Source organism: Acanthochromis polyacanthus, chromosome 13, assembly GCF_021347895.1.
Source record: "Acanthochromis polyacanthus isolate Apoly-LR-REF ecotype Palm Island chromosome 13, KAUST_Apoly_ChrSc, whole genome shotgun sequence".
Taxonomy (NCBI): domain Eukaryota; kingdom Metazoa; phylum Chordata; class Actinopteri; family Pomacentridae; genus Acanthochromis; species Acanthochromis polyacanthus.
The window spans coordinates 25,838,517-25,853,546 of record NC_067125.1 but is presented as its reverse complement, the minus strand read 5'-3'; the positions used below and the strand labels follow the sequence as shown (position 1 = coordinate 25,853,546).

The 15,030-nt window shown below is 41.2% G+C and overlaps 1 protein-coding gene across 1 annotated transcript in view; it reads right to left on the bottom strand.

Moving 5' to 3' along the window:
* The window catches only part of galnt17 (polypeptide N-acetylgalactosaminyltransferase 17), a 36,911-nt gene that overhangs the window by 9,329 nt on the left and 12,552 nt on the right, over positions 1-15,030 (bottom strand). The window contains exons 4-7 of the mRNA XM_051957896.1: positions 9,618-9,784; positions 3,648-3,822; positions 2,455-2,652; positions 472-589 (exon numbers count right to left, since the gene is read on the bottom strand). Of these exons, the coding sequence (XP_051813856.1) occupies positions 472-589; positions 2,455-2,652; positions 3,648-3,822; positions 9,618-9,784 (658 nt within the window). The remainder of the gene's footprint in view (positions 1-471; positions 590-2,454; positions 2,653-3,647; positions 3,823-9,617; positions 9,785-15,030) is intronic.

The following is a 15,030-nucleotide window of genomic DNA, read 5'->3' as shown; positions in this document are numbered from 1 at the left end:
TGCTAATTTGTGTCTGGAACTGATGAGTAATGAGACCAAACCAGTCAATAATGTCAATTAAAACTAAAACAAAGAGCTAAAAGAAACTGAAACATGTACATTTGGATTGCTGAGCACCAACTGACACTACAGCACCATTTGATCAAATCAGATTAAAAGTCTCCACTAATTCAAAGTCAGAAAATCTGTTACTTATAGTCAGATTGGGCAAAAAACAAACTAATGCTGCAGACCAACAACAGACTCTTCAATCTCTCAAAAAGCACAGAAAAACTTGCCAACCTTGCTGCTCTATGTGACCTATTTATCTCCATTGCCCTGCTGTGAGCTGCACACACAGGCCTGGTCCTCCAGGACTCTTAATGGGGCCTCATTTATCAGCGGTGCCACGCAACGGTGGCCACTGCTCCACTTAAACCTACAGGGGTAAAGAGGGAGCAGGAACAGGAGGAAACTGGGTGACACACAAACCCTGATGCCCAGTTCGATGTTCTCCCCTCCGTAGACGTCCATCCCCGAGTCCAGCAGGCCGAGCTCTCCGAAGTAGTCACGGTTGGCCACGAAGGAGCAGCCGATCATGGCAGGAGTCCTGAGATGAAGAAACCACGACATGAAAACAAGTTACACTGAGCATTCTGTCATTTGGATTTGTCTGTTTGAATGTGGAACGGATTATTTGATGTATTTTCGCAGATGTTCAGAATGTGAGCCTTCGTGATTTTATGCATGTTTATAAGATGCTTCCATTTTCTGTTTATTTTTAAGAGATCTAAAATCAGATTCAAAACAAATACATGGGTGGAAATCAGATAATTAAAATCCCATTTGAGCACAACCACTCTTTACTTCAGGCTGTCACTTTTGAAATTGCCTTGAGGCAGTCTGGTACTCAAGCAGAAGCTTATTTCTCATTTTCCTCTCATTCTCCCGAAATCTAGGTGATTAAAAACTGAGTAAAATAATCTTTCTGAGATATACATCTGTTTTCTTGAAGTGTGAGACGCATGTGTGTATACACAGATCAGCCACAACTCTAAAACCACTGAAAGGCGAAGCAGTTAGCTTTGTCGATCATCTCATTACGATGAAATATTCTGCAGGGAAACCTTGAAAACTGGCATTCTTGTGGACATTGACACAGAACAACCATCTGACACTGATCCAAAATAAAGCGAACCTGTGTAGCCTGATCTTTTTCCAAGATCGTGCTAAAAAAAAAAGACATATGGGAAGATTTGTGCGTACATAAAGCAGACAAACAGTGGTAATTCAAATATTACTGCAGCTTATAGCAGATTTTTTTCTAAAATAGACATCTAAGACGAAGGCGGATAAGCTTAAACTGTATTTTTAGTTTACGCAGAAACTGCTTGAAGAACGCGACAAAGAGCCCAAAGTGCAGATCCCAGTCTGATTAGGCATCTGTGAGTTGTTATGAATAATTTCTACAACTGCAATTTACAACTTCATTTAGCAGACGCTTCTATCCAAAGCGACGTACATCTGGGAGGAGATACAGACGAGCAAGGATCTAGTCAGGAGAAAACAACCTGGACAAGAGCCACTAAACAAGTTCGAGTATGATAATTGGACCTTGGTGCCTACAGGAAGTGCCGGAGGTAATAGGAATTTTTCTTTTTTTTGCAGTCTGTCAAGTGCAAAGGTGTTCAGTAAAGAGCTCTTTAAAGGTCTTTAGTCTTTTCTTAAAGACGGAGAAGGACTCTGCAATTTGAACAGAGTTTGTTAACTCGTTCCACCACCAGGGAACCACAGAGGAGAGTCTAGCTATCGACCGGTCCTGTTGTGGTGGTTGGATCAGGCGCCTTTTGTTGGTTGAGTGTAGACCTGAAAGTGAGAGTTCTTCTCCTCTGTGGTTCCCTGGTGCTGGAACCAGTTCAAGTCTGTTTGATCTGCAGAATCCCTCTCAGTCTTTAAGGAAAGACTAAAGACCCAGTGTGATAATAGGATTGTACTGCCTACAGGAAGTGCAGTCTGTCAAGTGCAAAGGCATTCAGTGAAGAGCTCTTTAAACATACTCAGTCTTTTCTTAATGATTGACAAGGGCTACGTTTGGCAACTCGTTCTACCACCGGGTTCCACAGAGGAGAAGGCTGTCGATTAGCTCTGTTGTGGTGGGTCTAACAGGCATCTTTTGTTGGCTGAGCGCAGTGACCGGGAGGAAATGTAGACCCGAAAGACCTGGAAAAACCTGATCTACAGATGCCCCATCCTGTAATCTACAGGACCTTAAAAATTGCTGCAGACGTCCTTATACCAGAAACCAAAGGAGACCCTCAGAGGTCCCATGTCCATACCCCGACTGGTCTGAAATGTTTTTGCATCATAAAGGGGGCAAACACATCAAGTGGTCTTGAAGTTGTGGCTGATCGGTGTGAATGCTCTGTTTGTGAATGACTTTTTAAAAGTGCGTTCATGTCGGTGCAGTTTACTTGCCTGATGGGAGCAGACATGTCTCCCTCGTCCCACCACTGTTTGGGCGGATTGATGTACATACACCACAGCTCCCAGTTGTAGCCGTGTCCCGAGTTCTCGTAGCGCTCCACCTCGAACGTGTCGTGCTTGATGTTGTCGATCGAGGGCAAGATGATCCTCTTGTGGTCCTCTTTTATCCTGGCTAGGACCGGCTCGGCCCTGACAAGAGCAGAAAAGAAAAAAAACACACACACTTTAACAGAGGCAAAGTAAAAGGCCGACAGCACAGAGCTTCTCCTGAGCTCACTGCTCTTTTCATTCACTTCAGTCGGATAGATAGTCCCTCAAGTTGCACCAACTTTATTACTAATTCTATTTGATTCAGCTCAGTGCGGCTCTAGAGGGCATCTGTCTACTTACTCTGAAAGAACCGTGTTGTGTACATACTCTAAAGTACGCGCTGAGCTGGAAAATGACCGGACATACAAAAAGGCGTAAGCAGGACGTGACTACAATGTTGTGAGCGGTCAAGTGTTCAGATCTGTCAAATCAGCTTCACTTTCTAAATGGTTCTATAAAATGGACTTCTGCAAACAGGCCACCTGAAAATGTTCTATTTAATTGCCTGTTTTTTGTTCTATAGTATCCTTCAATCTGAATCCTTCACAACTTTAGAACTCTTTAGGTGTGAAACAGACTGAATGCATGTTTTTCCTACTGCTGCAGCTACTCTCTGTCTTCTCATTTTATTTTTCTATAAAGCCCTTTAGAACATTATTTTAAAAATCTATGCACAAAGTCCATTATTGTAATTGCTGTTATTATGATTTAGAAATGTCATACACTAATAGATTAAAAAAATTTAGTTCAAATATTCACAAAAGTGCAGTTCACTTGCCTTGAAAATTGAAAATTTATCCTGAGATGTTTTCAGAATGAGTATTTAAAAAAGTCAAGAAGAAGAAGAAGAAACAAAATAAAGCGCAAAATATGAGTAAAGCAACTTTTTGGAGGCAACACCAAAAGTGACAATATTTCTAATTTGCAAAATAAAAAAATGGGAGGGAAGGAGTGATGGAGAAGGTGAAAAAAGTCAAAAAATGCTGAAAATGCAGATGCTTTCTAATTAAAATGTTTCACCTCACAGCTGAAACAAACCTTATCCAGACATAGTCATTTCTGTCCCGCACTGTCTTCTATTCAGACTTACTCACCATGATGGCGTAAACTCCACGTGGGCGTCAAAAAATCCTGTCACCTCAGCGGTGGCCACCTTCCAGCCCTCGATTCTGGCCCTGATCAGCCCTTCTCTCTTCTGGTTTCTTACGATCTTCACCAAACCCGGGTAGCGCTTGTTCACGTACTCCTCCAGCGGTCCCTTCAGCTGCTCTGCAGTCCACAAAACGAAGATCACACAGAAGAAATAGACAAACAACAGGTTAGACAAACTGTTCTCGAATCTACAGCTCAGCATCCTCCTTCCTGCACACCAGTCCTTGAACAAAATATCACAGCCTGCCAATTGTAGGTTTGCTACAGCGAACATGATCCTCACCGCTGACCTGCTAAGCTAGAGGGTAAAAGAGTAGACTCTTTCTCTGAAGACCTCAGTAAAGTATCATGTTTTATGTCATAGCCAGTCCACCTACTACAGACAAGACATGTACAACTACTTGATTTCAAATAGATATTATAATTTGAAACATTGCAATTAGCACATCACAAAGCCTGCAACTTAGGATCGACGGGGTGTGGCTATTAAATAATGAGACTAATGCTGGAATTCACTTTTAATTCATTAGAGCAGATTAAAACATTCAACAGTTGTTTGTGGTTGCCTACTGATCTATGTGTACAATGTGGTTCGGGCACATGACTTAACAGCCATCCATGTTTACATTCAGCAGCAGTTTAAACTTTTGTGTCATTGGTTTTACAAATTCATTCTCATTCACGTTACATTCACATACACAGCATATACTGAAGTGAAGCTTGATTGTAAAAGACTATATGGCAAATAAAATCACAGCTAGATCCCAGTAACATATTTTTCCCACATCGTCCGGCCCTGCTGAAGACGAGGAACCAGAAACAGCCAATAAAACCTATGAGAACGTGGCCGTATTTAAATTTCATAAATGGCATGTACATCTATGCAAATCTTCGCACTAACCTGGATATGTGCTCTTTGCATATAAATGGTGTGAAATAAAAGCTGAAACCAGCCTCTCCTTTCATCTTAATACAGTGTTTTAATCTCAGAAATTAAGCAGTAAATCCAGACAGGATGATCCTGAAGCTCCCATTTGGAAAGCACTTGCACACAGTGTTGAACCACTGCTGAAGAGAAGACAATTGCATCAGCTAAGAACCTAATATTACATTATCTCCTGTCCAAGCTCACATCAACTCACTGCTACATTTTCCGGGACTGACACAGATACGAAAAAGCCTCACCACAAGTACACAATGATCCACTTTTTATAAAAAAAAAAAGACACACACACAAATGACAGAAACAGAAATATGACAGAAAAAAATTTACTTGTTCGGTTCCCTGCGGTGCTGTTTTGAGCTCAACCGACTCCAAACAACACCAAAGGGAAGAGTGAGGCTTCCTGAGCGTCACCGACTGCTCCACCTTTGATCTCTCGATCAACTCATCAGCCTTTTCCCTCCGGACCCAAACACTCACAGCGCCTCTTCCTCTGCATCGCACACACACACATTCGCTCAAACAAAAAAAAAACCCACATTTCTCATGCTCTCTGTACTTTCTTTGTCTTTTCCGCTTTTATTTCTTTCTTACTCACGCACTCTCTTGATCACAAACTCATTTCTCATGCTGTGTTTTCTCAAACAGATCATCTGGAATAGAAGCCTGTACGAGGCGAGGCCACGGAGCTGGTGACTCGTGCCGGCAGTGAGGGTGGCGAGTGGTATTTGTTTGCATGCCTCGCCTTCTGGGCTTCTGCAAAGTCTTCTCCTCCGTGATGGATAGCTGGCTGACGGCCAACCGGTGGTGTCAAGAGAGAAAGAAGGGTGGAGGTGGGCTTCAGCTGTCTTAATGTGTTCACTCTCCCTTCTAGCTTCTTGCTCTGACCCTCACTGCCATCTTAAAAATATTCTAACACGTCTCTGAGTCGTAGTGGGTGACAAGAGCCTTAATTAAATGGCCAAATAAGATTCAAGATTGTTTTGCTGTCAATTGCTGTGTATTTGCACACATTAAAAAAGGAAACGCTATTCTCCCAGTAGAGTACAAACAAAAATGATAATAATAAATATAAAAAAATAACTATAAAAATGAGAAATTTAGGTTGAAAAACAAGCAATGAGACTCGTACTAAAGTGCATATTGTAAGAAGACATATATGTAATATATGTGATAGATAGCTAACTTTGTCCTAAAACTTTAAAGACACAGTTTATAGTCTTTAAGCTGTATAAGTATATGGATGGATGGATTGATGGATGGATGGATGGATGGATGGATGGATGGATGGATGGATGGATGGATATTTCTTTGTAAACAGTATGTAAAACCGATCTCGCACATGTTGTCATGCTGCTGGAAATACAAACTATAGCACCAAATACGAGCAAACCATCCTACTTGAAAGTGAAATCAAAAGTGATAGTAATTCTGCTTTGCAACAAAAATACAAAATGATGACAGGCCAACAGTGGGTTTGCAGTTGGCGAAAAAAAATTGGAAAATGTTGAAAAATGTCAATCAGAATTTTGAAACGTCCGAAACGTCTTGTTTTGTTCCAAACCCAAAGATATTAAAAAGAAGCCATAGAGAACAAAAGAAACAGGAAGACATTCAAACGTAAGAAGCTAAAATTAGAGAATTTAGGCAGATCTGCTTAAAAAAAACAGTCAAACTGATCAAATCAGTACTTCACAACTGATCGATTCAGTGATAAATCATTGCAGCTCAAGCTGAAACTAGCCTGTAGTTTCCTATTCTCTACATCCTGCTCAGGAAACATTTGCTACATATTTCAGGAAATTAAACTGTACATTTGTGACACTTGAGTAAAAAACCAACTGGCGTGGAGCTCTGGGAGTGAAACAGGCGGAGGAGGGATGTCAGAGTGTGTTGCGTGACAGAATAACACATTGTTGGTTTTGATCTCTTCATGGGATTAGATGACAATGCTTGAATTAGATAATGCCAGCCTGATCCTTCAAAGCCTCGACTATCTCATCTCTTTCTTCCCGTTTCCTCGTTATTCGTCTTTGCTGTCAGTTCTGTTCGATTGCTCCTTCTCTCTCTCTCTCTACCGGATATTCATTGCCTGAACTCTCTCTCCTCCTCTCTGTCCGACCTCATTTATCTTAGTGCCTTTCTGTTTCTCATCCTTTCCTCTCTCTCGCTGCCACTTTCTCTAATAGCCTGGTTTGCTCTGTCCGCCTCTCCTTTCATTCTCTGATGCTTCCACGTCTTTGTTCCTCCTCCCTTCCTTTCATTTTAGCTATTTTCAAGCCCTTCAGCCTTCTCTTTTTCTTTTAGTTTCATCCCTTCTTCCCCAACTTCTCTCTCTCTCTCACACCAACACCTCTTTATCTTTCTCATGCCTCCTCTCTCCTTTTCCCTTTGCCTGGTTTAATCTCCTTCCCATCCCCTCGTTTCACAAAGCCCGGCTCGGCAGGCCGGCCCAATAAATAAGACAGAGACATCACCCCCGTGACATCCAATTGTGTGCTCTGCCTCTATCTGCCCTGCAAAAATTTGACACCATCAGTCACCTCAGCAAATACTACTCCTCAAAACCAATGACTAGAGCTTTTGTGGAGGAGACACTCCTCCCTTTGCCATGCCAGAAAAGCTCCATCATAAGTTAAGACACCTTTGTCCCATTAGCCACACTATATAGACCGACTTATTAGCATGTTCATGTTCAAAATGGATGCAAAATGTATGAAGACTGGCTTTATGTTGTGTTTTATGTCTACTCTCTGAATGCAAAAGCTGAGATCAGGCAGATTACATGTGCAATAATCAATCAAGCATAGGGAGTTTGTGTGAAGCTTGATAATGTATCCTGCAATACAATTTTGAAACCATAACATAACTCTTGCTGCTGGCTCATTCAAACAACACAATAACACTGTGATTAAAGCATCTGTTTCTGCCTAATATTACAAAATATAAATTTCTACTGACAGTTTAAAACAAGCCTGTCTGTCTGTCTACACATCTCCTTTCAAAGCTCCCAAAATGAAATCATTCATCACAGTGAGATGTAGGATAAAGGGAGCAGATGTTGTGAAAATCTTGTGCAAATAACTGAAAACTGTGACCTCTGATGTTCACATTTTCATAATTGGGCGCTTGGTAACACAGGATAAAATTTACTTTCATAATTCAATACCTGCATGATACATAAGCTAATAAACATAGGCGTCAGTTTAGGGGGGGACGGTGGGGATGTGTCCCCCCCACTTTTTGTCAGGGGTCATTTTGTCTCCAACACATTCAAATTCTTCACATGTAAGCCGTTGTAAACCCAGTTATTTTCAGCAGTATAGAAAATTCCGACGCTCCTGAACGCACCATCCACACTCGGCCGAGAGTTGTACAGACATGCAGCACACCTTCGTGAGGTTAAAAAAAAAATGTGCAGATGCTAAATTTGCGCCCGTGCCAAGTGGAAGCTCCGACCAGAGGCGTGCAGGGGCAAAATTTCGGCCCGGGAGAATTAGTACTATAGTGGCCCACAGACCCCTCTACCTGCTTGTACCGATAGCTCAACAGGTTGAGCCTCTGCCTTTGGTGTGGTGGTTGTGAGTTCAAGCCCAGCTTGTGGCATTTTGCCGCCATTCTTCGACATTTTCTCAAATGCTGCTGTCTTACCAACGACGGCAGCATATGAGAAAAGCAGGCGTGCCGCACCAATGCTAAACTTTGATCTCAAGTAGAGGGCCACAAAATATCATCCCACGGGCTGCAGTTGGCCTGCGAGTTTGAGACCCATGATTTAAAGCATTATTATTATTATTATTATTATTATTATTTTATGACTGAGCGGCCCAACAATAAAGCGGCCCACCGGGGATATCCCGGTGTTCCCGATTACCCAGCACGCCACCCAGGGTGTGCATTTCCATCTGACAATGGCTGTGGTCTCCATCCCCCCCACTTTTAAAAACAAACTGATGCCCTTGCTAATAAATATACTTTATTCCTGTAATAGTAAAGTCACTCTTAGACTATTAGATGGAATGAAATTCAAGCAAATTACTACTGAGATACTGAATGATTACTTCACAAGTAGTTTGTTGTGTCCTCCATTATTGTCAGGACAGATTAAATGTTGAACCAAACCGTCTGCGTACACCCTGTTGTTGTTTTATGTGAACCCTAAGCCCCACTGATGGGTTTGAAAGGCGAGTTAGCTTTTAAAAATGACAAAATGACACCATTTATCAGAGACAGAATCTGCAAAAACAGAAAGGATTGTTGGATTTTCAGTTTTGTTGTAAAATCTAAGCTTAAAATCATGACATTCCATCAAAATCACTTTATTCTACATGCCTCATTTAAAAAAAAAAAAAAAAAAGCCAAACATAAGCCATTTGCACTAACTATTCTCTAAAAAAAAATTACAATTCTGCATTTTTTGGAGAAACCACTAGTGGCTCAGCTGTGACCAAAAAGCTGGGGACTTTTCAGCTGAACTGGGTTGAACTGCAGGCTGTGTTCACACAGAATAGAAAGAACAGAAAGGAGACAAGTGTGGAAACAAATTAAACATGGAAATAGTAAATTATCTATAGTAAGTAGCGTCAACATATTTTTCCAGTATTAAGAACACCTGGAATTGTTATTGCTGTATGTAAGCTGCTGAATACTTGAATTTCAGGATTAATAAAGTATCTATCTATTTATCATTCTTGCACAAAGACATTTTTTAGTTTTCTCTGTTTCTAGCCAAGACTGTTCTGTTTCCATAGAGGTGCAGGATTTTATATTACAGTGAAAAACGAGCCCACAGCAACTACAAATCTAACAGGAGCAAAAAATAAAATAAAAAAAAGTCCAGAAACTGGAATTCAGATGTTTAACCAACCTCTACACCGAAGATACTGTATCTCATTTTATATACAACAGATTCCAATTAGCGTATCAGCTTTCAGGATTGGTAAAAAGGAAACCCTTTGTCTCCACTGACCGTCATCGCTGTTGTCATCCACCAGGATGATCTCTTTGAGCAGATGAGCCGGTGTGTGATTGACAGCCGAGTGGACGGAGCGTAGGATCACTGACAGAGCCTCGTTGACGAAGATGAAGATGAGGGAGATCTGGGGGAGGTCTCTGGGGTAGCTGACCTTTCTACATCTGCAGAGAGACAAGCAAACACACCACAACCGTGTGGAAAATTAAAACCTTTCCATGCCTGCTTGTGAATTTATGCATTCTGGTCTTCTGCACGCTCCACTCATTTCCCTTTATTGCCGTAAAAGACCAAACTGCTTCCATGGAGCTGCTGACATCTTGTTCAATGGGGCTGAAAAGCAAAGCACGTGCCACTTCCTGTTCGACTATAATCACATGGATGTTTTTTTTTCCCTTTTTTCTTTTTCAAATTGGCCTTTTCACTGTGTGTCTGCTGCAGATAGAAGGTCTATTTTTACTGCTGTTTTGTTTAAACAGCTCTAATGAAGAGGAAAGCAGCAGGGTGAGGTTCTGGCTCTCAGTTTAGTGCATGTGGGAGAGGAAATGCCTTTGTACATTGGTCTCCTTTTCTTATCGTACTTGCTTTTATCGATAATCTTATTTCCCATGTAAAATGAAATGGTAGTTCTATAATTAATTTTGTGTTTTCATTAAAATTCATGAGCTCTTGTGACACTTTTCTCCTCTTTTTTAACAGGATATTTGATAGAAAACCCCCCAAAACAGCCAACATGGTTATTAGTTGTTGAAGAACAGTGATGTTGGCCACCAGAAGTTTTTTTTAATTTTCCCCTTTCTAATGTATTGAACAAGGTTGTAGGTTGCCAAAAACGAGGCTGTAGTTGCAAATATTGCAAACGTAATCATGGAGTACACCAATTTTAGAAATATCTGTCATACGTAGACATTAGATTGAAAGAATTTGGGACTATTTCTGCAACAAGAGCACATTAAGTTGAAGAAAAGGCACCGGGTTTGAAGAAAAGTCTGCAGTCTGCAGGGAGGAAGTGTATTAATAACCTAATATTATATGCATGTAAGGAAATTTCGGCTGGGCGACAAATTAAACGAAAAACACAAGGGGATCCAGCGGTTCCATTATGTTATTGGGTTCATTTTGCTGGCATGCTTCAGATCCACTTCACTGCCTAGAGGGAACCTATGATTAAACATTTCTATCCTGATTGGTGGGGTCTCTTCCAGGACGACAATTCAAACATCCAGAGAGCATGACAAGTCACTCAGTAGTTTCATGAGTGTGAGAATGATGTAAATCATGTGCTATGTCATCCAAAATCACCACATCTCAACCCAGCTGAACATCAATGGGAGATTTTGGACCAACATGCCAACAGCGTCATTAAACCATCATCAAAACACCAAATGTAAGAATTGCTTCTGGACAAATTCCATCTCTACAGTCATCTGTCCATATGTACATTAGGGATTGACCGGTATTGGTTTTTCAGTACTGTTGATGCCGAATATTGGTAATCAACAAATGTGCATAACTGATGTTTGGAACCAAAATGTAATGACTGAACAGCATGTGATAGCAGGAATCTGTCTTATAACTTTGCTTCCTCATGTATAAGGGTGACTCCAACTGAATGTGTAAATTGTAAATAGGAGTGATTAAATTATCTCTTTTGTTTATGTGGCATCAAATGAGATTGATCAGTTCGTCTCCTGAAGTTACGTCTGCTGTTACTATACTTTCTTAACTGTTCACTGTTCTATCGCTGTTGCAGGCCACCAAGGTCCATAACTTTAAACAGAATTTTTTTTTCCAGACTCTGTTTTAGGCTAATCTGTTAGCCTAGCCGTACTAGACCCAGGTCTGAAGACACAAGGGTCTAGGAACTTTCGACAGGGAGGGAGGCGGGCTAAAAGGTTGTCTATCAAATCACTCTGCAGCAATTGGGTAGGTATACAACCAATCAGCGCAACGAATAGGCTGACGTAGTTCCTAGAGCGCTGGAAATCAGAGGATGCGGTAGTTCAGTGAAGCCTTATTTATATAGTCAATGGGTGAAGCTCAAGTATATTACAGACATGTTAACAGAAAGATTATTTAGAGTCTGTGCTAATGGAGCTCAACGACTGTTGTCGTTTTTGTTGTCGACCCTGGCAGAGAATTAAATTCGTTGCCATGGGTTGTCTAGCGCGGCTAGGCTAGTTGTTTCCGGTTGTTTCTGTCAGAATCGTCACGCCTCTGTTGTCACTTAGTTACACCCGCCTTCTGACTCTACACTTCACGGTGATTCGTCGGCCAGTTTTAGGAGCATCCAACCTCGAGGCTTACCGAGGGTAAATAGACCCACCCTGGCAGAGAATTAAATTCGTTGCCGTGGGTTGTCTAGCGCGGCTAGGCTACTAATCTGTGGCTTCCTTCTAACTTAGCTGCTAGCCGTTAGCAGAGCAATAGCCACTGCGAGAGAAGCTAACTTCCTGGTTTGTGTTTCTTGTTCACTTTTAGCTGCTTGACAGACATTTCTGAGACCACAGAGTGAAGACAGACAGAGAGAGGAGGCTGATCAGACCTGAATTAGTGTATTTAATAATCAATAATCAGTCAATGAAAATACTGCTAATCAGAAAAAGGCCAAAAAATCAGCTCCTAGCCAATAATCGGTGTATCCCTGATGATGATGTACTAGGTAAGAGATGCTGTTGCAATAAGAGTTAAAAACAGAACAAGTAGGGTTTTTGTTTGCATCACCATAACTACTAACAACAATGTGCAGCAAATAGAAAAACAGAAGATAGCAGCAAGAATGATTACAAATGTGTGGGTCTAAACATGTCATTTTACAATTACAGCTTCGTTGCTTGATCTAAATGTGACTGTCAGTACTGTCATTTGTTATTACTTATCACATGATATACTGCACACACTAAAACTGACAAATTATAAGCTAAAGCGCCTCATACGTAATAAATCAGGAAAACCCGGCTTGTGGGCGTAAATATAATACAGCTGAGAGGCCTTTCGAACGTCCCCACCACTTCTTCTTTGTACTATTTGACTTTCTTCGCTCCTCCTCGCTCACGTTTCACCACCACCTGCAGTTTGAAGGGACCTTCAGTCAAACTCCTCAGACCACGACTCACATGCTGCTGCTGCTGAGCCTGAAGATATCACACCCCAACACGCCTCACATGCCACTTTGATCCCAGCAACATAAAAAGACCCCCCCCCCACCCTCACCCTCCTCTGAGTGACAAATGAGAGCGCTGGATTCTGATCCCGCTGCCCCAAAATACACACTCATGCAGCTGGTGGCGGTTACGGGCCGAGGGCTTTGTCATCATCAATGACTTTCAAATGCAGGGTCCAGCAGTGAAGGCCAGAGACAGACTTAAACAAGAATATGATGGAGAAAATCTGCAAGGTGGGGTCAGATGCAATAAACTGCACCAAGCTAGTCGTATGCGCACAAGCCGAACTTCATGGTCGTCCATATTTATCAATGAGAAAATGCTGCTGCTCACCAAACACGGCCGTATATACAATACAGGACATTTTGTTGGAGCTGTGTCCATGAATGAGCATCTGTAGATCGATAGCAGCCTGACCGAGCAGCTTCATCAAATATGAAAGTAGGAGAAGAGACTAGGTGAACCAAATACTTAATTCAAGCTTCTCAACGTGCAACTTTTCAACTTGTATTCATTGCTGCAAGTTTTTCTGGTTTTAAATATCCAAGCTTTAATATATCTATCTCTGTTTCTACCACGTCATTGGAGGTGAAATGAATTTCGTTAGTGGTGCCTTGAAACACGGAAAAATTGCTTTTCCACTCCTGTCAAGGAATTGGTGATTGAATTATAGCAAATAGCTTTACAGTAAGGTTTGGTGGGAAAGCCTCTGCCGTTTGAGGATGCTTTCAAATAATCCAAACCGCATAAGGGATTCTGCTAAGAGAGCGAATCTCTCAATAACAACACAAACATGTTCTAATAAATCTCAGGTAAATCTACAACAGCATGAACATGGCAGATAAAGAGAAGACCAGCCTGGCGGAGAGATGAGCTGCTCCTCTGGAACAGAATACTGCAAAGTGTCGGGTTATAATGTCGGCGCTGTACACCTGCGTGAATCTGATTAGACATGACTAGTGCTCTGATTGCCACACAGCTGCGAATTATCCAGTTACTGTGAAGCATGAACGAAACAGCCGATGCCAATCAGATAATGCAAGTGCCACTTCAGCGCTCTGCCTGAGACGATTGCTCCAAGTGTATGCGAAATGCAAAAGCCCTGGCACAATATGTGGGGAAAAAAATGTCACATGAAAGGACGTGAATATCTGAGGTAAACTAAAAAACACTAACTGAGACATGCATGAAGGTTTCGGCTGTCCAGTCTAAGATAACATCAAAAACATGTAATTGTGACTAATAAACTTGTTCTGAGTGTTACTCCAATTAGCATACACTGTTAAAAAGAATTAAGATCAGTAACTTTCACTCATTATTTGACAGATTTCTTGTCCATGTTTTTAGTACATAAAAATATCAATGAAATTTGAAAAAATACACTAATGTTTAATATAAAATAACATTAAAAACCTGTAACTGTGAATACCAAACCCATTTTTAGCATTTTATCAATTAACCTATACCGTAAAAATATCTGTAATTTGGGGAATGTTTTTACTTAAATACATAAGAACATCAATAAAATTACACGAACGTTCAAAAGTGTGGGGTCACCCAGGCAATTCCATGTTTTCCAGAAAAGTTCACACTCTTATTCATGTGCTAACATAACTGCAAGGGTTTTCTAATCATCAATGAGCCTTTCAACACCATTAGCTAACACAATGTAGCATTAGAACACAGGAGTGATGGTTGCTGGAAATGTTCCTCTGTACCCCTATGGAGATATTCCATTAAAAATTTCCAGCTAGAATAATCATTAACCACATTAACAATGTCTAAACTGGATTTATGATTAATTTAATGTTATCTTCACTGGAAAAAAATGCTTTACTTTCAAAAACTAAGGACATTTCTAATAGCCTAGCCGCGCTAGACAACCCACGGCAACGAATTTAATTCTCTGCCAGGGTGGGTCTAGTTACCCTCCATAAGGCTCGAGGTTGGATTCTCCTAAAACTGGCCGGACGAATCACCATGAAGTGTAGAGTCAGAAGGCGGGCGTAACTAAGTGACGACAGAGGCACGACGATTCTGACAGAAACAACCGGAAACAACTAGCCTAGCCACGCTAGACAACCTAGGGCAACGAATTTAATTCTCTGCCAGGGTCGACAACAAAAACGACAACAGTCGTTGAGCTCCATTCGCACCGACTCTGAATAATCTTTCTGTTAACATGTCCGTAATATACTTGAGCTTCACCCATTGACTGTATAAATAAGGCTTCACTGAACTACCGC